The sequence below is a fragment of the Mustela putorius genome, unplaced genomic scaffold (assembly GCF_011764305.1).
Source record: "Mustela putorius furo isolate JIRA1106 unplaced genomic scaffold, ASM1176430v1.1 tig00000873_pilon_pilon_pilon, whole genome shotgun sequence".
NCBI lineage: Eukaryota > Metazoa > Chordata > Mammalia > Carnivora > Mustelidae > Mustela > Mustela putorius.
Window position 1 is genome coordinate 6,624,552 of NW_025421504.1, and position 25,729 is coordinate 6,650,280.

General features: G+C 60.7%; 1 protein-coding gene across 1 annotated transcript; it reads right to left on the minus strand.

The window, feature by feature from the left end:
• Window positions 1-72: 72 nt before the first annotated feature.
• On the minus strand, window positions 73-25,652 carry KIF19 (kinesin family member 19). The gene is made up of 20 exons (XM_004749025.3): window positions 25,264-25,652; window positions 23,712-23,792; window positions 13,094-13,204; window positions 12,374-12,461; window positions 11,907-12,043; window positions 10,755-10,880; window positions 10,229-10,423; window positions 8,661-8,807; window positions 7,140-7,262; window positions 5,743-5,908; window positions 4,916-5,090; window positions 4,588-4,786; window positions 3,707-3,977; window positions 3,496-3,617; window positions 2,869-3,002; window positions 2,505-2,610; window positions 2,206-2,302; window positions 1,278-1,675; window positions 935-1,094; window positions 73-700 (listed from the first exon to the last, which is right to left on the minus strand). Exons 1-20 carry the CDS (start codon window positions 25,300-25,302, stop codon window positions 570-572), a joined length of 3,006 nt encoding a protein of 1,001 aa, XP_004749082.1. The 5' UTR covers window positions 25,303-25,652; the 3' UTR covers window positions 73-569.
• Window positions 25,653-25,729: the final 77 nt, after the last annotated feature.

Here is a 25,729-nt window from a genome sequence, read left to right on the forward strand (position 1 = left end):
GGGAGGGAGGAGGATGGCGTTGGGTTGCCTCTTAATCAGTCTTGGCCGCTCCACATTCCATACAAGGTCTCATTTCCAACAGAACCGTCAAGACCCACATGGGATTTTATTGTTACACTGCCAGGTAACAAAACCAGATTCCCTCCTCTGCCATGGTATGCACCAAGTGACGGTCCGCTCCTTCCCCAGCCATCCAGGATGGCTTCCTTGCTCCAGCTCTGGGCCCAGGGGCCCCTCCCACAAACAGCTCCCTTACCCCTCCCCATCTCCAAGGCTGAGTCCGGCCACAGGTCTCTACGGGGTTTTGGCAACAGGGTTCTATCCAGAGCTGGGAGGCCAGGAAGTCCTGTCATTCTGGCCATGCCTCCTGAGTTCGCCTCCCGTCCCCAGTGGCACTGAAAGCATGGAGGTGCTGGGCAGACACCCTCATAATTCCTGGGTCTCAGGATCCCCAGCCTTCTGGGTTCCTGAGCTCCTGCTCGCAGGGGACCCCATCTGCCCAGCCGCCATCTCCCATTTTCGGCTCCACCCCATCCAGGCTTGGGGGCAGGAGGGCTGTTCCATACCCCTCAGGTATGCCGGAAGCATCCGTCTTTGCCATGGGTGCTTGTGCCGTGAGCCAGGCGTGGCCCCCGGGCAGCCCGTCGGGAAATACCAGCTGCGTTGGAGGGAACAGTGAGGAGTGAGGAGTCCCCAGGACCTGTGACAGGGGAAGGGCAGGGGCAGGGGTTTAGAAATTCCTCATTCCCTCTCTGGTCACCCAGTGGCCTTGAACTCCCTAGGGGCATGACCCCAAGATGCCAGTCCCACAAATATTCTGTGAGAACCTGGTTTCCAGCAATGAGTGGCCCTCGGTGCAGGGAGCTCAGCATGCCTCCTCCCTGGGCTGGCCAAGGCCACCGCCTTTCCCATTCCCTCCCTTGCTGGTACTGACCTGCGCTCTGGCTTGCAGGGAGTTTGACCTTGGCCAAAGGCAGCATGACCTTCCCCAGATGCCGGATACCAGGTGCTGGGTGTCCGCACACTGGCACCTTATGGTCCGAGATGCTCTCCATGGGACGGGGCCCCAGGAGGTGTGTCTTGGGGCGGGAGAGCTGTGTTGGTTGGAGAACAGGGAGGTGAGTCAGAGCTGTATGGTATTGCTACAAGGGTCCGCCCTATATGCCAGCCCCCTTGACCCCCTATGCCAGCCTGGGAGACAGAGGCATGGAGGGGCCCCCAGGCCCCCATCCACAACGAAGGGATGCAGACACCCCATCCCTTGTCTTTTGTCTCACCCCTTGCCCCGTGACCTCAAAGGACCGGGACCGCCGCTTCCTCCTCTTGGCCTCTAGTGACTCCTCCCGTTTCTTGCCCGGGCTTTTCTTCTGGCCACGCATCCAGGGCCCGGCGCCATCGCCACTGTGCCCGACTGACTGGGATGGGGCCTCGCCTGTGCTGCTTGACAGGTTGTCCTCACTGGCAGCGTGCTGCAGCGTGGGGCTGGGTGGCCTCTTGCAGGCCAGAGGGCCGGGCGGCTGTGCATCCTCAGCCTCGCTGGGCGAGTGCGGGGACAGGCTCCTGCGCTCCCCACCAGGTGCCAGCAGGTGGCGCCCCTCGGGGACCAAAGCCCGAGAGCGCCGCCGAGCAGCCTTCACAGAGATGCACTTCGTACCGGTCAGGATCTCCTTCCTCTCTGGAGCGGGACAGAAGGAGCACCTAACCTGAGCTCCAGACCACATATAATCTCCCCCCTCCCACACCCCTTCTCCAGCCAAGGCAGATCAGAGGGCCTGGGTCCTAATTCCAGCACGCCCACTTGCTTGCTATTCAAGAAACTTGGGGCACGTTTTGGACCCTTACCTTCATCTGTGAATGAATGTGGGGTGGCGAAACTAACCCCACAGGGTTGCTGTGAGGATTAATCGAGAAAATGGGCTTAGGGGGTAGGGATCCTGTCTGTATTTGCTCTTAGAATTATTGCTGGGTGGGAAGAGCGGGGGCAGGATCCTAACTGTCACGTATGCCCCATTCTGACTTCTGATTGTGCCCTCAGTGCTCCGTGTGTCCTTGAGCAGGAGGTTAATCCCCTCTGGGCACAGGAGCCTCTTTCCAGACTGGGTGGCACCCAAGGCGTGGGTGCAGTCAGCAGGGCAGGAGGGCTGGGTGAGCCGAACGGTTTAGATGATGCTGGGCTCATGCTGACAGGGCTGGCAGGGGGCACACCTTTGCAGGACAAGGGGATCTCTGACAGATTCTCACTGCTCTCGGGGGAAGAGTTGATCCGGCTGCTCGGGCTGACCAGGCTGTCCTGAGTGGGGGCCTACGGGGGAGGTGGTTGAGAAGAGAAAGGCCTTAGACCCAGCAGGGACCCCTCGTGTTCTTCAGCAGAGACAGCGGGACCTCAGGAGTGAGGGTCATTTTGAGACCCTCCATCCCAACCCTTGGGTGTGTACCTTGTGTCCCCGCCACAACCCCACCCCCCAAGTTGTGGAACCCGGGGGTCAGGAGTGCTCAGTACTCACCTCCTGGGTCACCAGACCACCGATCTGGATGGGGGGCGGGGTGGGCACAGAGGAGCTCTTCACCTGCCAGGCCCGGGGACTGGCTTTGAACACGCGGTTGGCTTCACTGAGGTTGGCAGAGGAGGGTGGGTGGCTATTGACCTGGCTGGTCCCACTGAGGTCCCGGCTCCACCCCAGGGGAGAGCTATTTGTGTGAAGGGAGAACCCAGGCGTCCTGGCTCCAGACTTGTGCCACTACCTCCCTTTCTCGTTCCTGCCCCATCTTCCCCAGGGAACCCTAGTCTGGGTTGGCATCCCTGGGATACAGCCCAGCAAGTGGCGGCTCAAGCTGGCAGGACTGGCCGGAGGTGGTCTCTGGCCTCACCTGTCCATGCCGAGCGGGGGGAGGATGCTGGTCTGCAGGCGCTGAACCTCAGAACTCAGAGTCTTCACACTCTCTGGGTCAGACTCTGGTGTCAGCGCGGTTCCTGCTGGGGTAATTTTGGGCAAGGAGCTGTCCTGGGGAGGGAAGGGGGCGGGGGGGAGGGCGGTCAGAAGACTTGGTCCTGGACCGGACCAGGGCACAGCACGGGGTGACAGGCACACCAGGTGACCAGGGCTGTAATGGGGCTTAGGAATTTGGAGAGAGCAGTGGGCTTGCGCTCCGGATCACAAGAGATACACTGTGGTCTGCTAGGCATCCCCAGTGGCACTGCTGGATGGTCTGGTCTCCTGGGAGGGCATCTGGGACCATTTAGGATAGCTCAGATAGCCAACCCTGACCTTCAGACTCTGGGTAATGACCAGTGCCAGAGAAGAATGCCCTGGGACGGGCACCTTACTCAGGCAAGGCAAAGCTTTGAGTGGGATAAGAAGGAAGGGGAGCTAACTCCTTGGGGTGCCCAGCCTGGTTCCATCCCCACCCCAGCTACCCGCAGGTTTTGCCTGGGGCATCCATCCCTCCATCAGTACAGGTGCTCCTGCCCAGGCCCAGGCTTGCCCGCACTCCCACCTGCAGGGCCCTGGAGGCCACCCGGTCCATGATGGTGGCCCGCTCCAGGCTGCCCTCCTCCAGCTCCCGCAGGTACACCTCGTACAGCTCCTCCAGGTGCTGCGGGACGGCCAGGTTGTAGTCTGCCGGGGCAGGGGCAGGACTCAGGGCGTGCCCTGGGAGGCTCCGCGGGTGGAGGGGGGCCCTGGGGTCTGGGACGCACGGGGCCTACCTTCGATGATCTGCCGCTGGCCTTGGATGATCTCGTCGCAGAGGCTGCGGTGCTGCTCCAGGCGGCGCACGGCCTCGCGACGGTGGCGGAGGGCGCCGTCCCGAAGCAGCGCGTGCGACTGCATCTCCGTATTCTCCACCTCGAGCTCGTGCACGCGGCACAGCAGGCTGAGCACCTCGCGCTGCTCCTCCGAGCCGATGCGCCGCGGCAGCGTCTCCTCCAGGCGCCGGCCGCGCGCGCGCAGCTCTCGGCAGCGCTGCTCCAGCGCCAGCTGAGGGCGGCTGGGGGTCAGCACCAGGCGAGGGGCGGGTCCTGCACCCCCAAACCCATCCTCCTAGCTGTCCGCGCCCTTCCAGCCCCCGAGCTCCCTCTGGGCTGAAGCCCCGTTCTGGGGCTAACCCTCGAAGCTGTGTCTTGGGCCTTGAAACCAAGTGACCCTTGAAACCAAGGGCTCCTAAGTGACCCCTCTGTGCCCACCTTCTGTGCCACCCTGGCCACAGCCTGCCCCTGCAATCAGCTCTGTGGGTATCTGCCCCACTCCAGCCCACCTGATGTCCTCAGGGCTCATCACCATGCCCTGAAGCCCTGGTCTGCGTGTACCCTCCAGAGCAGAAAGACAAGATCCCTGGAAAGCCCTAATTAAAATACTGACCACCATTATTTGAATCCTTGGTATGCAAAAGGCTTTTATTTAATCCCCAACATCCCCACGAAGGACCACACCACGACTACTCCCATTTCAGAGATGAGTAAGCAAAGCACAAAGAGGGAATTGAGCGAGGTCACAGAAGATCTGAGGCCTGAGCTCCCAGGGCTGAGCCCTCCCGCACCGCACCCCCAGCCCCTTCTGAAACCACCCCCCCGCCCCCAGCCCCAGGCACCTTCTGCTTCCGCAGCTTCTTCTGCTCCCCGACCAGGGCGGCAATGCTCTCCCGGGCTGAGGCCACCTCTGGGGGCTCCAGGGTGTCCGGCTGGTCATCGCCCGTGTCGGAGTCCTTCTCGCTGTCGTCCTTGGTGTAGGATTCCTTGCGCTGCTCCTCCCGCCATTTGAGCGCCCTGCGGGACTTCTCGTGCTCCCAGCTGCCGTGAGCCCACCCCAGGGAGACAAGGGAGTCAGGCCACAGGGGCACAGTGTGCAGCTACAGCTCCCAAACCCTCTGTCCAGGTCCGGGGTGGGACCTGGATGGCCCCGGGGCAGGGTCTGCTTACCCGGCAATGGTGAGCAGGTGGCGGGATGTGTCGATCTGGACCTCCATGGCGTGGTTCTCCAGCTCCAGCAGGCGTCTCCGCACATCCATCTGCTCCTGGAAAGCGCTGATAAGCTGCTCCCGCAGCTGTCCCATCTCGGCCTGCTCGCTCTGCCCGCTGTGCAGTTGGACCTCGGCTGCCCAGAGGATGGGGGCAGAGGCAATCAGCGGAGGAGGGAGGGTCAGGCCAGGCAAATCTGGGCCTACATGGGGCTCTCCCTCATCTCTGTCTTCCTAAACCACCCAAAAGATCTCCTAGATTACTACTTCCTCCTACACCTTACTTCCACACTGAGTCTTCTGGGTGTGGTCCACGGGTGATCCCCAGGTCCCTTGTATGACCTGGGCATCCACTAGCCCTTACAGAACCTTTATGCCAACTATAAAAGGTGGCCTTTGGACACTTTACTGCCATCTGTGGGAAAACCATCCATAGCAAATACACAAATCTACAAGAGAATGGTACCCGTTCCAGTGATGCTGGGCACAGCCTCACGGCCCTGAGAGTGCCGCCCCCCCCCCACACAGCTAAGCGCTCACATGTCTCTCACTCATGTGATCTCACCGACTCTTAGTCAATGTTAAGTCTCTGAAACAGAGACCACTGTTGTATACAACGCTTGAGAAATAGAAGGTTCAGGGCGGGTGAATGATTAGCCCAAGGCTACCGGCCCAGAAAAAGCCCGAGTCTGGATTTGAACCCGGCACCACCTGACCCCTGAGCAATGTGAGACAGGCTTGGAGGGCTGCCCGAGACGGGCCCGCAGGAGCACGGATCTATGCACACACCTTGGATGTGGCGGATGTCACCCCGCTCCGGCCGGCCCTGGGCCTGGCCCCGCCCACCCTGCTCATCAATCTTGCACTTGAGCCTCTGGATCTCGCCCCGCAGGTCTGCGATGATGCTGGTGTACTGGGCGATGTGGTAGGAGACGTTGAGCAGGTTCTGCTTCACCTGTGGGGAGCACACCGCGGGGGCAGAGCAGGTAGAGTCACCCCAGAGGCTGGGGCCAGCCTGCAGGGTCTTCTTTCTCTTTCTGCTCCTAGTCTTCCTAGTGACAGTCACAGTGCCCCTGGCTTCCAACCCCTAAACCTATCGCACTCCATGCCTCTGCCGGACCCACACTTCTGCTGCTGCTTCTGCTCTTCAACCTTCAGTGGCTCCCTACTGCTCGGGAGAAATGTTCTAATTCCTTTGCCTGGGCCCACCACTATCTCAAATTTCATTTTTTAAAAAAGATTTTATGTATTTTAGAGATATAGAGAGAGTGGGTGATCGAGGAGAGGAACCCAGGGAGAGGGAGAGAGACTCTTAAGTAGACTCCACGCTGAGCGGGGAGCCCAGGGCAGGGCTCGATCCCACAACCCATGAGATCAGGACCTGAGCTGAAATCAAGAGTCGGATGCTTAACTGACTGAGCCACCCAGGCGCCTCTCTCAATTTTCCTTTCGTCACTGCTCCACCAGGAACATTCCGCTCTGGTTGAGGAGCTGTGCTGTCGTCTCCAGCTGTATCAGATGCCATCTCCTTCCTGCTCTTGGAACCTCTACGCTTATTGCTACCCCCTCCTTCTAGAGTGTCCTTCCCATCTCTCAGAATCCCACTGTCACACAGCCACACCGACAGTCCCCAAAGAGCTCCACCAGGTCCCACCAGCCCTCCCCCACTTCCCCATTTCCTCGCTGCCTCAGCACCTACTGTTAGCTTCACTTGTCACTATTCAAGGACATGTCTCCTGCTCCCATGAAGTTCTTGGAGGGCTGGAATAACACACAAAGCCCCGGGGACAGTGGCTGGCAAAGGGGGCAGTGTTGCGGGAGGGTTCCTAAGTTCTATCTGGCGAGTGTCTGTTCCCACCCTTGCACGGGTCAAGAGAAGCTTCCTACATCAGGTGACGGGGACTCTAACGCCTTTGCCCAAAGGCGTTACATGGGTTTGGAAGCCAGCCAGGGCCACTTCTGGTCTCCGTGCCCATCTGGAAAGTCACTTCACTTCCTTCAGTCTCGCTTCCCTAAACCGCGAGATGGGAGCGTGGGGAGTCTGGCCTTGCTTGAAGAGCGAAGGAGTTGAGAAGGGCCTGGGGCCACATGGGTCTGGGGATGGAGGCCAGGGCCACAGTGGCCGGCTCCAGAGAGAGTGGAGTGTGGGATGGCAGACTTCAGTCTCAGCCGGGAAAGGACCTCACCCTGGTCTTGATGTTCTTGGCCCGGCCAGCATAGGTCAAGGTATTCCGGGACTCCTCAAAGGCGCTGCTGGCGGGACTGATGTGGGCGATCATCACGGTGCGGCTGTTCCCGCCCAGGGAGTCCTGACGGCGGGGAGGGCGGGCTGCAGTCAGCCAGCGACCACCTCCCCAGGACCCTGCCGCCCCTCCCAGGCTGTGCTCTCTCGCGCGCTCTGTCACACGCACCCTCACAGACGCATTCCCTCTGGTGCTGGTGTCGAGCATCACACGGACTCCCCTGGGTCCAGATATCCCCCCTCCTTCTGTTCCTTCTTCCCACTTGTGGTTTCTTTCCCAAATTCCCATTTGAATATTTCAAGTATCTGATCCCGGTCAGGGCCTACGGGCTTTCGCTTTCCCACCTTTCATACCAGAGAACGAGGAAAGGCGGCCGCAGTGACAGCTGGGGACCAGCGTGGGAAGGTGCCTTATGGGCTCTCCCCTGTCCCATCCCCTCTGGCATCTCAAGTAACCCCCCGACTCCCCATTTCTGACAGCTGATGGCACTGCTGTTATGGCTGCAGTGAGGGATGGGGGAACGGGGAGCACTGTAGGACGGGTGAATGTGGCCTGTGGCCACCCCTTCCCTTGCTCCCCGTGAACAGCCCTGGATGCAGGAGAGGCGAGTGGGGAGAAAGCCTCGGCTCCCACGATTAGCAACAGAGCGACTTGAATTCCTTGCTTTTAAAAGTGGCAGCATTTGTGCCACCGTCCCCGCCTCCCAGCTTATGGGCACACGGATGGCGGCCCGCTGAGGGTGGGCTCCGGTGACACTGGACCGTAGACTGTCTTCCAGCACTTACTACCATGGGCCCTTGGGAAGCTCAAAAATGGAAACAGTATTTCCCCCATGCCTGGGGTTGCTTCGGGAAGAAAGGAGCGAGTTGGGTGAAGCCCAACCAGGGATGGACCCCAAATGGCAGACCCTGTGAGCCCTGAGGCCGATGTCCACCGGAACCCCAAATCCAGGTGGCTCATAGTTCCCTCAGCCCTGCAGCCCTGGTGCGAGGGTGGTCAGGTGCAACGCCTTTCCCTCCCTATTGCCCACTCTGGCTGGGTTCACCAGGTAAAATACAGGTTACTCAGTTAAATCTGAATGTCAGATAAACAATGAATGATTTTTTTTTTTTTAGTATAAGTATGTCCCAAATGTTGCATGGGATATACTTACACTGAAACAAATTTTGTTGTTTATCTGAAATTCTCACGTAGCTGGGTGGTCTGTACGTGTTTTTAAAGATTTTATTTATTTATTTGAGAGAGAGGGAAGGAGAGAGAGCACGAGCGGCGCTGGTGGGGGAGGGACCGAGGGAGAAGGAGAAGCAGGCCCCCCACCCAGCAGGGAGCCCCATGCGGGGCTCGATCCCAGGACCCCGAGGTCATGGCCTGAAACCGACTGAGCCACCCGGGCGCCCCTGGTGGCCTGTCTTTTGATCTGCCCCATCTGGCAGCCCCCCCCTGGTGAGGGCGGCCCGGGGCTACCTTCAGCAGCCGGGTGAGCTTGCTGTCGCGGTAGTTGATGTACTTGTTGCTGCTCTTGTCGCTCAGCGCGTTGATGCAGTTGCCCAGGGCCAGCAGGGAGCGGTTGATGTGGGCGCCCTCCTTCATGCGCTGCCCGCGGTTCTGCGTCTGGGGAGGGGAGCGGAGGCAGAAGTGGCCTTGTGGGGCAGGGGACAGGCTTCACCACCGCCGGGGGCCGCGAGCCCTTCCCCCTCCCTCCGGGCTCTGAAACGTGGGGGTGACCCAGGGCCGAGGCTCGTCCTCCTCCTGGGGTCATCCAGGGCGTTCGAGAAGGCGAGAGAACCGGAAGGCCTCTGAAGAGAGTGGCGGACTGCTTCTGAGGAGGGCTGGGAGCCTGGCCCTTGTCTCCCTCAGGGGCTGGCCCCGCGGTGCCAAGAATGACGTGGAAGGAGGTTGAGGCCTCCCTGGCAGCTGAGAGCTGGCGTGGGCACGGGCATGCGGCTCCACAGCGTGCCCTGGGCTTCAGGGGAAGGAGGGAAGTGCGTGTGTGTGTGTGTGTGTGTGTGTGTCTCTGTGTGTGAGAATATGTGGGAAGTGTTCGGGATGCGGGGGAAGAGAGAAAGAATGTGAGGGAAAGAATATGAGGAAAGTGTGTGTGTGAGAGAGAGAGAGAGAATGTGAGGCAATGAGTGTGGTGCGTGTGTGGAAGAAAGAATGTGTGCGTGTGTGAGTGTGTAGGGGGAAGGGTGTGGGAGCGCACTAGCGTGCACGTGTGAGTGTGCTGGGCTCCTCTCCTTCCCTTGGGCCTGCGGGGACACTGGCAAGGGTGAGGAGGCTCTGCTCAGAGCTGCCTGGGCCTGGGCCTCCAAAGCTGGGGCCTCAGGGACAGCCCTCTCCCTGGCTGCTCCACTGTGTCCCTCTAAGAAGCCTCAGGCCCTCCCCGGGGAGAGGGGGTGCTTCGTGAACACCCCCTGCCCCATTGAATCCCAGTCTCACAGGCTGGAACATGAAACCCTGTTAATTCTCTCTGGCCACTGGCCTGTCCCCTGGATTTGTTAGCAGTGACATCACCCGGCCTCATCCCTTGGGGGACCGTGAAACCTCCCAATTTGCCTAAAGGAGGGGGACCTGGGCCTACACATTGGGGCTGAGGCCATAGAGCCAGGGGAGCAGGGCTTAGTGTCAGGGACAAATGCTTTGAGAGATGGTGATGGGCCTTCCTCTCTCCTCGAGGGGGTAGGCAGGGCGCCCCCCGGAGTCAGGCGCGTCTGTGTCCCCCATCCCAGCTCCTCATCTGGCCCAGTCACTCTCACCTGCCTGGCCTTCCTCCAGGGCAGTCCATCTCCTTCCCCAAGAAACACTCCTCACCCCACGCCCTTTCCCACAGAGAGCTGCGATACCCACCCCCTCTTCCCGTCATGCTCCTCTGGGACACTCCTCAGTCCCTGACCCAGGGGGGCCCCCTCACCCCCACCCTGCCGAGGATGGCCTCCCCCGTGATCTCCTGCGGACGCGGGGAGGTCAGCATCCCTGCGCTCTCCCCGCCCCCCAGAAACCCTTCTCCCCAGTGCTGGGGGAGCTGACCTCACCTGGGAGGCGCGCTCAGAGCCAGCCAGGTCGATCATGAACAGGCGGCCCTGCCGCACCTCCTGCAGGATGTTCTTGACCCGGCTGCGCTGGCGCACGGCCACCTGGAGCACGGCGTGGGAGCGGGAGGACGTCCGGTTGGCAGCCGTGGGCTCCTGGGTCCTCTGCCGGTTGCCCTTCATCAGCAGCTGCATGATCTGGGTGGGGGGGGGTGGGTGGGAAGGACGCCTCTCTTGGGGATCCATGGGGTTGACCCCACATCCCGCATCTTGGAGGTTGGGAAGGGGCCCGGGTGGGGTGAGGGGCAGTCTGGAGGCCGGTTGCCTCATTCGTCCCCCCAAGGTGAGCGCAGCCAGGGGCACGGAGGCAGGTGAGAGCCCCCTGCTTGGATACGGGACTCTCTGTGTCTGCCCCAGCTCCAGCCCCAGGCGAGCGGGCAGCGGCTCCCTGCCTGCTGTCCTCTGTCCGCTCCTGCCCCACAGGAGTGAACGGCCCTCCCCACCGCCCCGCTGGCTGTGCAAGACTTGCCTCTTTGGCGTTGATGGTGGAGACCTCGGTGATTCCAGCCACCTGGATCACCCCTTTGGAGTCCTCCCTCAGCTCTAGGTACCCCAGGGCGGGGTTCAGCAGGTCCCGGATCATCTCATTGTAGATCTGATGGTGCCAGTGGGGGAGGGGCGGGGGACAGGTGTGACGGGGAGACTAAGGGCAGGAGGTCCAGACAGGGACCAGATTCCCCATCCCTCCCAAGCAAGACGGGGACAGGAGCTCCCACATCCTGAGCCCCAGTCTGGGAGCTCCAGACTCCTCTTAGGGACACTCTGGTTAAGGAGAAAGACCCCCTCCTTTCTATCGGGCGGGGGTAACAGGGCTTCAGCATCCACAGGGAAACACTGGGCTGCCAGAACTTGGGATACAGAAAGCTTCAGAACCAAGCGGATTCCCTTTGCAGGAGGGCTGGGCACTGGGCAGAAGATAGGGACCTGACGGATGGCCAGCCCTGCTTGTTGCCAGGCAACCCTTACGCTACACCGCCCCCCACAAGGGCATCTTGCTGGCTGAGTCAATGCCGTGCTGGCTGCAGCAGTGTGGCTAGCAGCAACGCCTCACTGCCCTTCCTGAGCTGTCACCCAGGAGATTATCAGCTCCCGGACGGAGCGGGGGCAGCCAGGAGCCAGGTGGCACGGAGCCCCCTGGCTCTTCTGCCTCTTCCGGCCTCTGCACACTCCTACCGCTGATGCCTCCTTGCTGCCTGGCGGGAGCGCTCCCACGGGGTGGGCGCTGGGGGCCAAGGCTGGGGATCAAAGGCTGGCAGGTTCAGGCCTGTGCACGCATGCAGGACTCACCTGTACCCATGCCCACAGCGTGCCTGGAGGTGGCGGGGCAGGGCAGACACAGCTTTCAGGAAGGGGCCTTTGAGGATAGCTAGGCGCTGAGCCGTTTGGGAGGGTGGCCGAGGTCTTTGCTCAGGGTCAAGGGTATTTTGAAGTATGGCAAAATAGGCAGAGCTTGGCTTTCAAGGTCTGGGGTCCTGAGTTTGAATCCCTGCCCCTCACTTACTGTGTGATGTTGGCCTAGTGTAACCTCTCTGAGCCTCAGATTTTTGCAGAGTGGGACCAACAACGTGTGTGCGGCTGTCCCAGGGGCTTCTTGCCTACGCTGCGGTCAGGGGAGGCTCACCTCCAGGTAGGACATGGACACCTCATACTCCATGTCGTTGCTGGTCTCCTCAATGGCACGGAAGAGGTCATTGAGGGTCCGAACGTAGATGCCAGGCTCGTGGTCTGTGCCCAGCATGGTGTAGGTTTTCCCACAGCCTGGGGCAGAACACGGTGGGGGGTGAGCAGGGTGGGGGCGAGAATCCCGGCTTTGCTGGACAGGAGCTCCGGGCACATCTAGGTCTAGCCTCAAGGCTGGGTACCTCCCAAATGGCCAAGGAAGGAGGGGCCAGGGAGGATGGCGTTCTTGGCTGGTGATGGGGCCGCTGGGGCCAGAGGACCCTGCGGGCGTTGGGATCAGATACACGCTTGATTCTGGCCTCAGCTGGGGCCAGAGCAGTTCTCTCTGATGGAGGGTCAGGGGCCTGTTGCTCCAGGGGGACAAATGGGGCATACTGTCCCATCCCATGGTCTTGGCCCCTCCGTCACCTGTGGGGCCATAAGCGAAGACAGTGGCATTGTAGCCAGAGATGACGCCATCGATGAGGCTCTTGGTAGTGGCCTGATAGACCGTCTCCTGCCGGGAAAAGTAGACCCATCAGGGGCCTCAGGTACACGTGGGGCAGAGCACACATGCCCACCGGCCGTCCTGGCCCCCAGCATAAGCAGCTTCTGTTTCTGGGACTCTCAGCCCAAGGAGTAGGGGCAAGGAATGGGGGCTGGGAGGTCTCTGCTTTCGCCCCATGGGGGACACCAGCCTAAAAAGAGCTCAGGACACCTGAGACACTTGCCCCCACAACTGGCTCCCAGCCCCCCCCCCCCGAGGACGCATCACATCTGCTCCTAGGAGCACCCCCCAGATGGGGAAGACAGGGGTCCCTGGGAGGGTGTCAGCTTCCCCGAGACTCCTCCCCACACCAGATGGGCTTCGCGTGCCCTCCTCCAGCTCCCATGGAGGCCAGCCTGGGGGTGTTCCACACGGATAGCATCTGCCCACTGACTCGGGTGTGCCCGTGCAAGAGGCTGGGTGTAAGCCATATAGGCACATTTGCATGCATGAGGATGTGGTAGAGGGGAAAGCCAGCGAGCTCGCGGTGGAGGGAGGGCTGAGAGTCAGTGGCAGGGTCCCCTGAGGGCTGTCTCCTCAGGGTGGGGTTCAAAGGTTGGAGAGGGGCTCCTGCATGTCCCTAGGGCCAGGCCCTCCCCCACCTGGGTGGCAGTGAAGTCAAAGGCCACGTCAAACAGGTAGGACTTCTCCCGGGAACGGTGTGCCCGCAGGACGTCGTCGGGGTCCTCCATCGGGTCCATGAGAACCACCATCTGCAAAAGTCCCCGAGCGGGGGGGCGTCTGGCAGTCACCACGGGGCCAGAGGCCCACACCGATGTCAACTCTGGCCTCAGCTCTCCTCACCCAGGACATGGGGCAAGCTAAGCAGCCGCAGGCCCCAGAGCCTCAGGCCCAGCCCTACCCCGTCAGCTCCGCAGGGGTGTCTGATCTGGGGGCTTGGCTCTGGACACCCCACAGGGAAGCCTCCTTATCGACTGACAATGCCCTACAGGAGCCAAGAGTGCCAGGGACCCCAGGCCACAGACCTGGGGGGGGGGTCCCAGACCTGGGGGGGGGGCCCTCCCTCTAAAGGCAACACCATGCCCTGTGCACCTCTACCAGAGGGGCAGGAACAGTACCAATGACTTGCATTTATGACGCATTTACTGTGTGTCAGGACCTGCTGTAAGCACTTTCGACACATGGACTCACTTAACCCCCACTCCAAGGCCAGGTGGTAAGGCCCATAATTGTTCCCACTTGACAGGTGAAGAGATCGAGGCCCAAAGAAGTCACTTGTTCGAGCTCACATACCAGCAAGCAGGGGGACTGGGACTGAAAACCTGGGACCTGGGTTCAAAGTCTGTAGCCCCTGGTCTCCCTCACCCCCGCACCCCAGCCTCCGCCAGTGGGTAGACCCAGGGGTGGAGCAGAGAGCCACTGACTGAGGGCTGGCAGGGGCGAGGAAAGTGGGCTGCGCTCGGGGCGACTTATCAAGGCCCCTGCAGCCTTGAGCCTGAGCTGTGGATGGAAGGAGGGGCCAGGGGTCGGAAGGTAGGATGACGGAACAGGTTGGCCATCCTGGATTCCCCTCCCTGAGGGGTGGGGGCCTCTGGCTCCGTGTGCTTGTGTGTGGGGCTGGAAGGAGACGCACAGCACTTCCCCAGGCTCCTCCTGTGCTCCGAGGATGATCAAGGGACCCATTTTCCAGAACAAACTCGAAGCCTGCTCCACGTCCAGCTCCATTCTGCCCCTCCCTTGGCCTCAGGGGTCCTGGGTGTGCTGAGCCTGGTCCCGGACTGAGGGAAGGTACAGAGGAAGGAGGCTGGGCCTTGGCCCGAGGTTCTTGGCCTGGGGAAGTTGTGGGGAGAGACAGTGCCCAGATGGATGAAAAGGCCAGAAGGTGTTCAAAGATGCGCGGGAGGGCTGGAGTCGGGGGGATTTAGGACAAGGTGGAAGAGCTAAGTCAGGGCAAGGCACGCCTGACCCATTGTACTCTTGTTAGCAGAGTGGCCTTGTATGACCCCTTTAGCCTGCCTGGGCCTGGGTCTCCTCCTTCGCAGGATGGGACAGGAGTATTGTCTGCCCGCGGGCTATGAAGAGCCCGTGAGATAACGTGTGTGGTGTGTGTGGGCACAACACCGGGCATATATTAAATGCCCAAGGGTCTTCATTCACAGGGAAGTGAGGAGGGACAGCGGCAGTGATGCGGGTGACGGGCCACCCCACCCCCTGGAGGGAGCCACCAGGATGCCACAGGCTCTGTGCCTGCCCAAGTCCCCTCGGGAGCTGAGCCTCCAGGTCGGGTCCCTGTTCTCCGCCCCAGCCATCCCATCAGGATGCCCGCCGAGAGGCAGCTCTGTGTTGGGGAGCACCTGGGCTCATGCTGGACAGCGAGGGCAAATCAAATCTCAGCTGTGCTCCAGGGCCGGACGGTGGTCGCAGCCATCGTGATGGCCTCATGGTGCCCTCCACTCCCAGAGGGAGCGCAGGGGGTAAGGACAGAGGGAGTGGGTGTCTTCACACCCAGACCCTCCTCCAGATACGTGATAATGATAGCTCATCTTCACAGGAATTCATTATCCCCAGTTGGGGACACCGAGGCCTGAAGTCACATAGCTAAGAAACAGTGGGGCCGGGAGTCCAGGCGGTCTGGGTCCTGGGCTCTCTGTGCACCACTGTGAACCTGCTGTCACGCATACCCTCTGCTCTCTCTGCTCCCTCTGGGGCCGTGCGTGGTGGGTGTGGCAGTAGGAGGGTGTGCCCCCACCCAGGTGTGGCGTCAGCACCCACTGTGTGCATTGTCCCTACCTAATCTGACTCTGGAGATGAGATGCTGACCCAAGAGGCAAACTGAGTCCTAGAAGAGGGCCAGGCATTGAGGAGGATGTGCTGTCCCAGCGTCACCCCAGGTGGCACAGACAGCGACTGAGGAGCAGGGGCCAGGGACAGCCCTGTAAAGGGCTTGAGTACAGACAAGGCATGGGGGCAGTCACCCTGAGGGACAGAGGGGACTGACGGACGGCGAGGCAGCAGGAGGCCAGGCTGGAGCCCAGCCCGGCTCTGTGGGGTGGGAGATCCACAGTGGATCCCTCTGATGCACCCCTTTCAAGCAAGAGGTACACCCCTTGGACAGGGTCCCAGTCTGGGACTCCCACCGACTCCTCTCGGCGCTTGGTGTGTGCCGATGTCTAGCCCCCTCCTTCATGACTTGCATATGTGCAGTAGGTGCACACTCGTGCTCGCTGCATGTAGAGGGGTCTAAGACCCTCAGGGGTCCCAGCAGAGCCCACTCCAGGGATTCTCATAGAAAAGGGAAGAGAGAAGAGGTAAGGCCTCGCCCCAGGAGGCCTGGCCCCAGGAGTTTCACCCGGAAGTCTCGTCCAACCTGGTAATTTAGGTAAACCGGTTAGGGGGCACAGCTCCAGATGGCTGGGTAGGGGCTTTGTGCAGGGAAAGAATAAGGCCACCCACTGGGCCCCCTCACTGCTTGCCAGAGGCTGGGTGGCCGTGGTGAGCTGAGTGCAGGGCATCTAGGCCTGCCGCTGTCAGCTGGCATGCCCACCTGTCCCCGCCACTGCCTCAGGGCTGCAGCCCCAGTGCCCTATCAGCCTCCTCCAGGATCCAGTTCCTGTCTCTGGCCCTAAAGCCAGCAGCATAAGCCCTGATTAAGTTTCAGACCCCAACGAAGATAACGCTGCCTCTGAGTCCCCTGGCACGGGTCCCGGTGGGATGCAACAGGAGCCCGACCAGCCGATCCAGCTCTCACCCCTCGGGCGCCAGCGCTCCTGCTGACGCGGGCAGGGCTGGCAGCTGGGGGGGCCCTCTGGGGACCTTGGGTGCAGGGGAGGGTGAGCAGCCACACCAATGCTCATCACCCCGGATCACCTTCAAACAACCTCCATGCCCTGCCAAGTTCATGGCACCCTGGACATTGGGCTCCTTTGATATCCGGGCTCCTGAATCAGTACACTGTCCGCACAGCTGCCGTGACCCCTCTTAAAGAGGTCTTTGTCTGGGTCTCCATCTGCCTGGGTCCCCAGCCCACGCCCCACCTCCCGAGCATCACCCCCATCCCTGTCCACCCTACCATACAATGAGGGCCTTGTGCCCCTCGGCCAGGTGAACTGGAGCTGAGCCAGGGAGGGTTGGGTGGAGGGGGCTCTGGGCTGCCACCCCAGAGAGCAGCAGAGGGCGTGCAGGGCAGGGGAAGCTTCTAGGTACGAGCCAGTAAGCGAGGCCCAGGGAGAGAGAAAGTGAGATGAAGTTTCCCCACATCTGACTCTGCAGGAAGCACTATAGGAAGGTTTTCTGGAGGAGGCGGTGCCAGCACCAAGTCTTAAAGGATCATATCAGCAGGGGTTGGCAGACAGATGTGAGGTGAGGGGAACATTCTAGAGAAAAGTGTGAGCAAGGCCGGGGGTGAGAGGCAGGCGGTGGGCAGCAGTTCTCAGCTCAGAATCTCCGGGGAGGGGGCGGATCTTGTGAAAATGCAGGGTTGGGAGGAGAGCTCAGGGACTTTCCCTCCTGTTCTCACCCCCGGAATCTCCAGAGCACGGGCCCAAGACGGCTATAGGGGTGAGCTGTCTGGGCCCCCTCTGGGAGCACATGCTGTCCCCGGCCCCTGTGTAGCCTCCAATGCACCCCCTAAATGTCATCCTGGCCGGTGCCACGCGTGCGCCTGGGGAATGTTTCCGAATAAAGCGGCCTTTGGGGGAGCTCTGTGTGTACCAGGCGCCTTGCTAAGTGCTTTGCACACATTTCCCCCAGACACTCCAAGATCCCTCCACTGTAATGAGAATCGCACCATTAATGCCCCAAAACTGCACAGCCAAGCAGAGAGCGGGCCAGACTGAGAGCTGTCTGCTCCCAGAACCCAGGCTCCCATCACCCAGGCGGCCACCCCTGCCTCCCGAGCAGATGAGCGAACCAAAAGCAGCCTGGCTGGGCCAATGTGCACCTGGTATGGGGTGAACCGTGTCCTCCCCAAATTCAAATGTTGAGGTCCTAACCCCCCAGAACCTCAAAGTGTGACTTTATTTGGAAGCAGGGTCATTGCTGAGATACCGAAGGTAAGACGAGGTCACACTGGAGTGGCGTCGGCCCTAAATGTGGAATGACCCCGGTGTCCTTCTGGAAAGGTGATGCGTGGATACAGACACACATCAAAGGAAGAGGACCTGAAGAGCCATAGGGCCCAGAGAACCAACTGCAAGCCAAGGAGAGATCCTGGATGGACCCTTCCCTCAGGACCCTCGGAAGGAGCTGACCCTCCAGACTTCTGGCCTCCAGGATGGTCGAAAAATCTATGTCTGTGGTTAAAGTCGCCAAGTCTGTGGTATTTGGTTATGTCAGCCTCGCAAACCCTACAATACCCAAGGCAGGAGCACCTGCTGGGGGAGGGGCTTGTCGGCACCCGAGGGGGCGGGGCCTCGAGAGGCCACTCCCCCAGCCCCCAGGTGGTGGACTCAGCACGGGGGTGGGGGGCTCTCTTTCACAGTCCCAGCATCGTAAATGTTCACGCCCCCGCATGCTGGCCACCTGCCCCTGGGAGGCTTCAGCAGGGACTGGGGGAGGGGATCCAGTGGGGACTGGATCGCACCCTATACACAGGGGCCTCCCCAGGCTGGCCGGCGGGCAGGGGGCAGGGCCAGGACCAGGGAAGGTGGGCTCTGCCCCCAAGGGCCAGGCCTCCTGACTCAGCAGAGCGCCCCCCCCCCACCGCCTCCCTCTCAGACCGGTTCTTCATTCAGTGCAGATTTTGACGTTTCCATAGTTCCAGACTTTAAGCCCGGAAACCCGAGATCTGAGATCTGAGATCCAGAGGGATGTAGGGTGCCTCAGGGGGGGAGGGCATCTGTAAACTCTATGCCCCTGACGGACAGGCTCCTCCCCAGCATCTCCTAGGTGAGAAATACCCCGAACAAAGCCTAACCGTTCTTCCTGCTACATGCCACAGCCGTGTAAGCTGCTGGCGCTCTGATCAGCTTTGCACTTTCCACTGGCTTCTTCCTGGCTTGCAAAGGTCGAGACCTTTGAGGCCAGGGTGGCTCAGTCTTGGCACTACTGGCACTCCGGGCTGGATCACTGTGAGGGGACCTGTCCTGTGCACGGCAGGCGGCTTAGCAGTGTCACCGGCCATCAGAGGCCAGTGACATGCCTCGCTCCCAGGTATGGCGTTGCCAGATGCCCTCTGGAGGACAAAATCGCCCCCAGTTGACACCCTCCAACCCAGATCATTCCTCCTGGAGCCTCCAGGGATGGCAGGGAAGATCTCCAAGGAAAGGGGTGCCCCAAGTTGGGTTTAGGGTCAACAATGCTGTGTGACCTTGAGGAAACTGCATCTCTTCTCTGGGTCCCACGTTCTTCCCAGTTGGAAGTCAGGGAGGGTCAACAGGGCCATTGCCTTGAAAAAAGAAATCACACCAACCCTGCCAGCCTACTCAGGAAGCGCCAGTGGAGAATGAGTATCTGGAAAGGCCCAGGTCTCAGAAATTCCATCTCCGGTCCAGGGAGCCTGCAGGAGCCCCTTTATCCTCAGGGTGGAAACGAGGCAGAGCCCGATGAAAGCCTGACTCCAGGTGGGGGTCACCCCTGTGAGGCTGCTTCCGGGGTTTTGTTTGCTTTTTCTTTAAGAAGGAGAATTTGTTGCCGGTCATATCTCTAACTGTAAATGTGCTCGCCCATGAGTGCTCAAGAATTGGAGACTCTGATCCCAAGAAAGGTGTCCCCTTCAGGCTCGCTGGAAAGGACCAGACGGGAGCCTGCTGAGCTCATAAAGCCACCAAGGCCCAGCAGGCTGCTTAGCACAGAGCTGTACCTGGCCAGGCCCCCACAGGCCTCCAGGACTCCGAGGGCTCTGAGGCCCAGCAGGAGGGGAGGCATGGCCTCGAGGTTGCAGATGGGGCTGTGTCTCTGCAGACACCTTCATCGGAGACCCCCAAGGAGTGTGGGAGAGGCCGACTCCCAGCACCACGCAGATTCACCAAATGAGCATCTCTGGGGGAATTGGGGCCACACAGATCTGCCTTTTGAACTAGAACCTGCCTCGCACCCACCCAATCACGAGGTTTGGGGATCCTTACGTTCTGACAGCCATATTCACAGTAGCCAAGAAGTAGGGACCCCCACCCCATTGAAAACATGCTGCTCAGTGACTGGAGTCAAACATGAAGGACCATGGAGTGGGAAATCCCATTTATAGGAAGTATCCAGAATGGGAGAAAGTGGATAAGTGGTGGGCTGGGGCAGGGAAGGGTGCGGGGGTGCTAGGGAAGGGCTGGGCATGGGGCAGCCCACGGCAGGGAGCCCTTGGATCCCTTCCCTGTCACTTCCTGCCAGGCTCAGCTTTTCGGGGGCGATGGGCTGGCCGAGAAGCCTCCAGAGGGTGGGTGCGTGGGGAAGCGGGGTGAAGGTGGGTTGCCCCCCACCGTCCCCCCCGGGGTACTCATGTCTGACGCTCGGCACCTGTCACCCCACCCTATGCTTTCTTTCTCTTTCATGGGAGTTGTGTGTGTGGCTGGGTTTCTCCCTCTCACTAGCTCCAGAAAGCCTCCCAACAGCCCTTGGGCAGAGTTCTTCTTACCCTGTCTTCTGTTGAGAACAAAGAGGCTGGAGGTCTGCCAGGGCCTGGGGACCCCAGGCACAGCTCCTCAGACGGGACCCCAGGAGCCCAGGGGACAGTGGGACTTGGAGCAGACAATGTCTAACTATGGGATTATGCATGTTGTCAGGTGACTTAAATCCTGTAGGTAAACAGCCTGGAAAGCTGGGAGGAGGGTCAGCAGGCAGTGGGCCGGGTTGGGGGCGGGGCGTGGGAGGGAGGAATGGAGCTGCTTCTACCCGGGAACTTCTAGACACCCCCTCCCCCACCCCCGCAGCCTCTGGGCCTGCACCTGCCCTCCCTTTGTGGTCATGGATGGCGTCCCCGAGGGGTCTGATGTCAGGTGCAGTCCCACCTCAGGCGCTGGCCACAGGCTTCCCAGAACACACGGGTGGGGAGGTGACCATTTCACCCCCTGACTCAGGAGAGAGGAAGCAGGAGGTGGGCCGAGTGTCACTCACCTCTAGGCTCGAAGCCATCCTGTACCTCAGTCCTTAAATAAACTAACATCTATTAAGCCCCTACTATATGCCAGGCACTTGGAAGCACTGAGCCTACATTAGCCTCCAAAAAGTGCCAAAAAAAGATCGTCTGATTTTGGTCCTGGATTGAGAGGGGGGCTTCAGACCACAAGTCCGCCAAGGCACCCAGACCACCCCCTTTACAAACGTGTGCCCTCCAACTTCCCCAGAATCCAGGCACATCGGCCTCTGTTCCTGGGGGACACTTGGCCTTTCTCACTCCCAGGCCTGCGACGATGCCAGCAGGGGAAAAGTAACCCACCCAACCGAGACAAGAGGCAGAGCCCAGAGCTGGAGGCCAGAAGAAGCTGGGTTGGGAGGCTTTCTGTGGCACTGAGCCACCCGGGCCACGACTGCCACGAGGAAGGGGGCGAAGGAAAGAAATGCGGACAGAGCAACTCTTGGTTCCAACCCCGTCTGCTTTAGAAGATGCTGATCGCTGTGAGGCCACTTGGACCCTCCTGTGTCTGTCCCAGGAAGAGACTCCAAGGCCGTGGTGTCCTGGGATACTCTTTAAGTCACCGCGCTGCCCCTCCAGGCTCCAGACCTCAGGAGGAAGGAGCAGCGCTAACCCACCAGCTGGCCCGTCAGCGAGGCTAACAGCCTGTATCCCCCACCTCCATCAGGGCCGGGAGGGCCAGGTTTGCAGACAAACTGGTGGGGGGTCGCTGGTGAAGGACAGAGGTCTAGGGGTAGCAGACAGGTCAGAATGGGATTCGAGGGAAGTAGGCTGTCCGTTCTGCATCTTGGGCTCCTGTGTCTCACCTCCTACTGGCAAGGGCCTTCTCTGTCAGCTGACAGATGGGGGTGTTAGGAGGTTCCCAGCCTGCCAACTGCTGTGGCTGCTCCAAAAATGTGGGCCAGAACAGCCATCTTTGAACCCACTGGGGACAGAAGGCACTCGAGGCCATAAGCCCAGCACTGTCCCACAGGCTATGCTGGTAGCCCTGAGCCCACGCCACTCAGACGACCCGCCCTGCCACTCTCAGCGGACAAAGAAGCAGCCCTGTTAGGACTGCCCAGTCCAGAACCTTCTCAGAGACACAGCTGAGCCAGATCAGCCCAGACCCTCCCTCTCCACTTGTAGGGACAGAAAGGAGCCACTGTTTGGCATGTGTGGGCACCCAGTGGGCTGTACCCCAGACCAGAGCATTTCTATCAACATCAGTTAATACCTCTCAGCCCCCGCGCCGGCCGGGAGCCAGGAGCAGCGGAGGAAGAGAGCCATCATTGTCCCCGCCCTGAGGACCTGATATTCTTGGGGACAAACAGGACAGATGGGGAGTGGTCCTTGCCTGGAAGGCTTCTGGCTCATCAGGCTGGCCCCTCTTGTCGGCCAACGCAGCAGCTCTGGGGAGCTTTCAGTCACTAGCTGATGATGTCCACTTACAACTATTAAACTCCTACCGTGTGCCGGGCACTGGGAAAGCGCTGAGCACACATGAGCCCGCAAAGACGCTCTTGAGAGGGCATTACGGTTGCCACCCCCACTTATGGGCAAGGCGGCTGAGGCTCCAAGAAACAACCCGTCCAAGGCCACCCAGTTAGCGACGGCACAGCCCATCCTGTGTGATGTCAGGTGTGTTTGCCCCTACTCCTGCCCAGCCTACCCGGACAGCTAGGGTCCTCGCAGTCACCCCTGGCTTTCTCCGAGGTCTCTGAGGAAGGCTCCCCCTTCCTGAGAGTGAGTGGAGGGGGGCGCCTGGATGGCTCAGTCGGTTACAAGTCCGACTCTTGGTTCAGCTCAGATCATGATCTCGGGGTCCTGGGATTGAGCCTCACGTGGGCTCCCTGCTCAGCGCAGGGTCTGCTTGTCCCTCTCCCTCTCTTTTTCTCAAATAAAAGAATCTTAAAAAATAAAAAAAAAAGAGAGAAAGTGGAAGGCTGACACCAGTAGGCTCTGTGGTGCCCAGGAGAGCTGAGGGAAGAGGCTGGAGGAGGCACCTGTCCCTCAGGGAGCCCAGGGGCAGGTGGGCGGGCTGCCTCCAGCTCACTTCTCACCGCCCCTGGGCTTCCTGAGTCCAGCCCTGGAGCCCCAGACCTGGGCCCAGCAGGTGCTCCTGCGTGCCCTTCACTGCATGGGGCACTGCCCCTGGACTTCTCGGACTCACCGGCATACCTTGCCATCTTGATGAGCCCCGACACTCAGGAGAAGCCAAGAGCAGCAGCCACCGAGCTGTCCCCGCCACTGTGCCCACCCGCACCCCAGCACCTGCGCCCTCACTGCTGACCCTGACAGTCACCCTGGCCATGGTCCAAGCGTGTGCAGTCTGGCCCCTGCCACGTCCCCCCGCCTCACCTCACACCTCTCGGCCCTCTCCCTCCTGCTGGATCCACCCAGGCCTCTTGCACCTGCCAGGCCCTTTGGTTGAAGGGTCTCCCTCCGTGAGCCCCCAAAGTACCCATCTCCTCTCTTGCTTTACCTCAAGCGCCACCTCCTAAGGCAACCCTCCCTGACCTGTGCTGACTCAACCCCTCTCAGCGCCACACGTTTCTCTGCAGCCCTTGCTGGGGTTAATGCTTTGATTAGTGCTTTGTCTCCTGTGCGATCAGGAAGGTACCGGAGGCGAGGGTGGGATCTCTTCTGCTCACTGTGGTCTCCAGATCCATGTGCTGGGGACACTTGGTACGTATTTGCCCCCTGCACAGATGGGGGCGAGACTCGCCCTGCCCACCACATCACGGTGACTCTAGGACCAACAGAGCAAACGGACACCCTGAGACTTTACAAAACACCAGCAGTCTTTGCAAAATCTGAACCGGAGTTAGGCTCTAGCTCTAGACCTCGGAGATATGCGCTCCGTGGGCAGCAGACATGCTCCATGTGTAGCTGACCTGCTAAGTGGGGCACATCCTGTCACAGGTACATGGAAGGTATGTGGCACTTTAAGGGCTGGACTGGAGAGCTCAGGGCCCACCCATGCAAGGGAAGCTTTCGGCTCTCCTTGGATCAATCTGGGAAGGCTTCTGGGAAGAAGAACCCTGGCTTCCTTGACAATGTCATCAGCGACACAACAGAGCTCGGTGGATGGAGGGAAGGTGATGCTGCAAGCCACGGGGACCCTTCCTGCCCCCACCCCCTAAGCAGATGCCCACCCTGCCACGTGTGAGCACAGCTCTGTGCCCCCTGTGGCTCCCGGCCACAGCCCCATGTACCTGCTCGTCCACTTTATGGGCTATGAGGGTGGCTCCTTCCTCCAGCTCTGCCACGCTGATGGGCCGGACCCGGAGTGCCACCTGGAAGGGAAGGCCACACACTGAGATTAGAAGACAAGGGCCAGGATGGTCAGACAGAAGCATGAGAGGACCCCAGCATTCCCCTGGGCAAGGCTCCTGGGTTCTCCCCTGTGTGACCATCCCAGGCATCCTTGGTCTTAAGGAAAACTCAGCAGTTCAAGGCCACCGCCCAGGTGGAGGGGAGCAGGTCCACGGCATACGGCTCCCTCTGAGTGTATGAATTTCCCCAAGGAGCTGGGCCTCTGGGAGAGTCTCAGGGGAGAGAGTGGTCTGCTTCTCCAGCCTGCATCAGTCACACGTCCAAATTAAGCACTTGCAGCTCCCCAGGGCTTTGAACTTGGAGACTTGGCACTGGAACAGCTTGTGTGTGCATCTGTGAGTGATGCACGGCTCCTGAAGCTGCAGGCCTGGCTGGAGGCATGACGGGGCTGCACCTTGACTTCCTAACAACCCTTGACTGCATTCCTACCCGGCACAGGTAGAGGAGAGGTGCTCCCGCCTCTCTCCATTCTCCAGCTGGTAAGAGCTGGTGGGTCTTCATCCTGGGCATAGGTCTCCCCAAAGAACAAGGGAGTGCATTTCTTTTGCAGACCAAGGGGAAATGCCTGCTGGAAGTATGGGCATCACTGATGGACCCTCATACCAGGTAAGAACATCGCTCTCTGAGGGACCTCTGCGGACTGTCAGATCATCTTTACCGGCCTCCTGGGCCCAACCCCACAGGTGGGAGAGGACCTGCCATCCCTGTCCTGTGCTGGGACAAGGATGTGTGGGGCTTGAACTCACGACTGTGAGATCAAGACAAAGGGCTGAGATCGAGAGTCAGATCCGTCACCCACTGAGCCACCCAGGCGTCCCCAGGGGTCTGTCTTTAGTCTCTACTTGCCCCCAGAGAACCCCACTCACACCCCTTCATCTGTCCCAGACCCCAGAGCTCAGGGAGGGGCTACACCTTGGTTGTTTCCAACACTTCTCTGGAATAACGGGCAGCATCTGTGTTGAAACCCAGTAACCAGCTGTTCTCAACCCCATGCCAGCAACTCTGGCTCCCTGGGCTCCTGTCTGCCCATCTGTGATTCCCAATCCCTTTAAACTCTCAACCCCACAGCGCCAGGGTAGCTCTGGCTCAGGGAGCTCTGGCTCTCCCTGCCCCCCTGGCTTTTCTAGATCAGAGAGCTGTCTCACCCCAGAGACCCATCTACACAGCTTTAGGGATGGGAGGGGGTCCCCTGGTGGGAAGGTTTAAGGGGGGAGTGAGGTTGAAGCTAGGCTGACTTTTCAGCACGATGGCCGGGATACCTTCCTTCTTGACATCCAGGACTGGGGGAAAGTTGCTCTGGACAGTCCCATCCCTGACCTTAGTCGGGGTGAGGGGACAGGACTGCTGTGACCGTGGCCAACTCAGAGGCTGGGTTTCTGGGGTGGGGGGTTGCTATGAATGGGGGCGGGGAGGAGGTTGTCGGGGTCTCACCATGAGCTGCTGGTCCTTGGAGTCCCCGCTGTCCTTCATGCTTGCGGCGGATGGAGGGGCTCAGGTCGCGACAGCGGGCATGGCCGAGCCGCACCCCCACGGCCGCCGTGGGGTCCCTCGAAGCCTTCCTGCGCCGCCGCCGCCGCCGCGCTGCCTGACAACCCGAAACCAACAACGCGCCCCGGCCAAGGGCGCTGACCGGGAGGCGGGGCAAGGGGAGGGCCCCGACGGCGCCTCCCGCCTCTGCGCCCCCGCCCCTCCCGCGCTGTAGGCGAGAGTCGGCCCGGGAGGCGCCCGAGCTTTCTGGGGCGGCTGCCCGCCTGTGCGTCCCTTCGGCCCTTGGCGTGACCCTGCGTCCGCCCGGAGCCGCCGCGTCCGTTTGGGAGCTTCTGGGCGCCTCCCCGCGCCCCCCACCACCCCCGCGGCTCGCGCCCAGCGCCCCTCTCCCATTGACCTCCAGGGGGCG

Excerpts from the sequence above, each read along its gene's own strand:
- KIF19 (XM_004749025.3), bottom strand. The coding sequence starts at position 25,302 with ATGAAGGACAGCGGGGACTCCAAGGACCAGCAGCTCATG. Across the intron at positions 13,205-23,711 it reads CCCATAAAGTGGACGAGCAG|ATGGTGGTTCTCATGGACCC; the intron begins GTACATGGGGCT and ends GGACTTTTGCAG. Across the intron at positions 8,808-10,228 it reads GCTCTGAGCGCGCCTCCCAG|ACGCAGAACCGCGGGCAGCG; the intron begins GTGAGGTCAGCT and ends TCCCCTCCCCAG.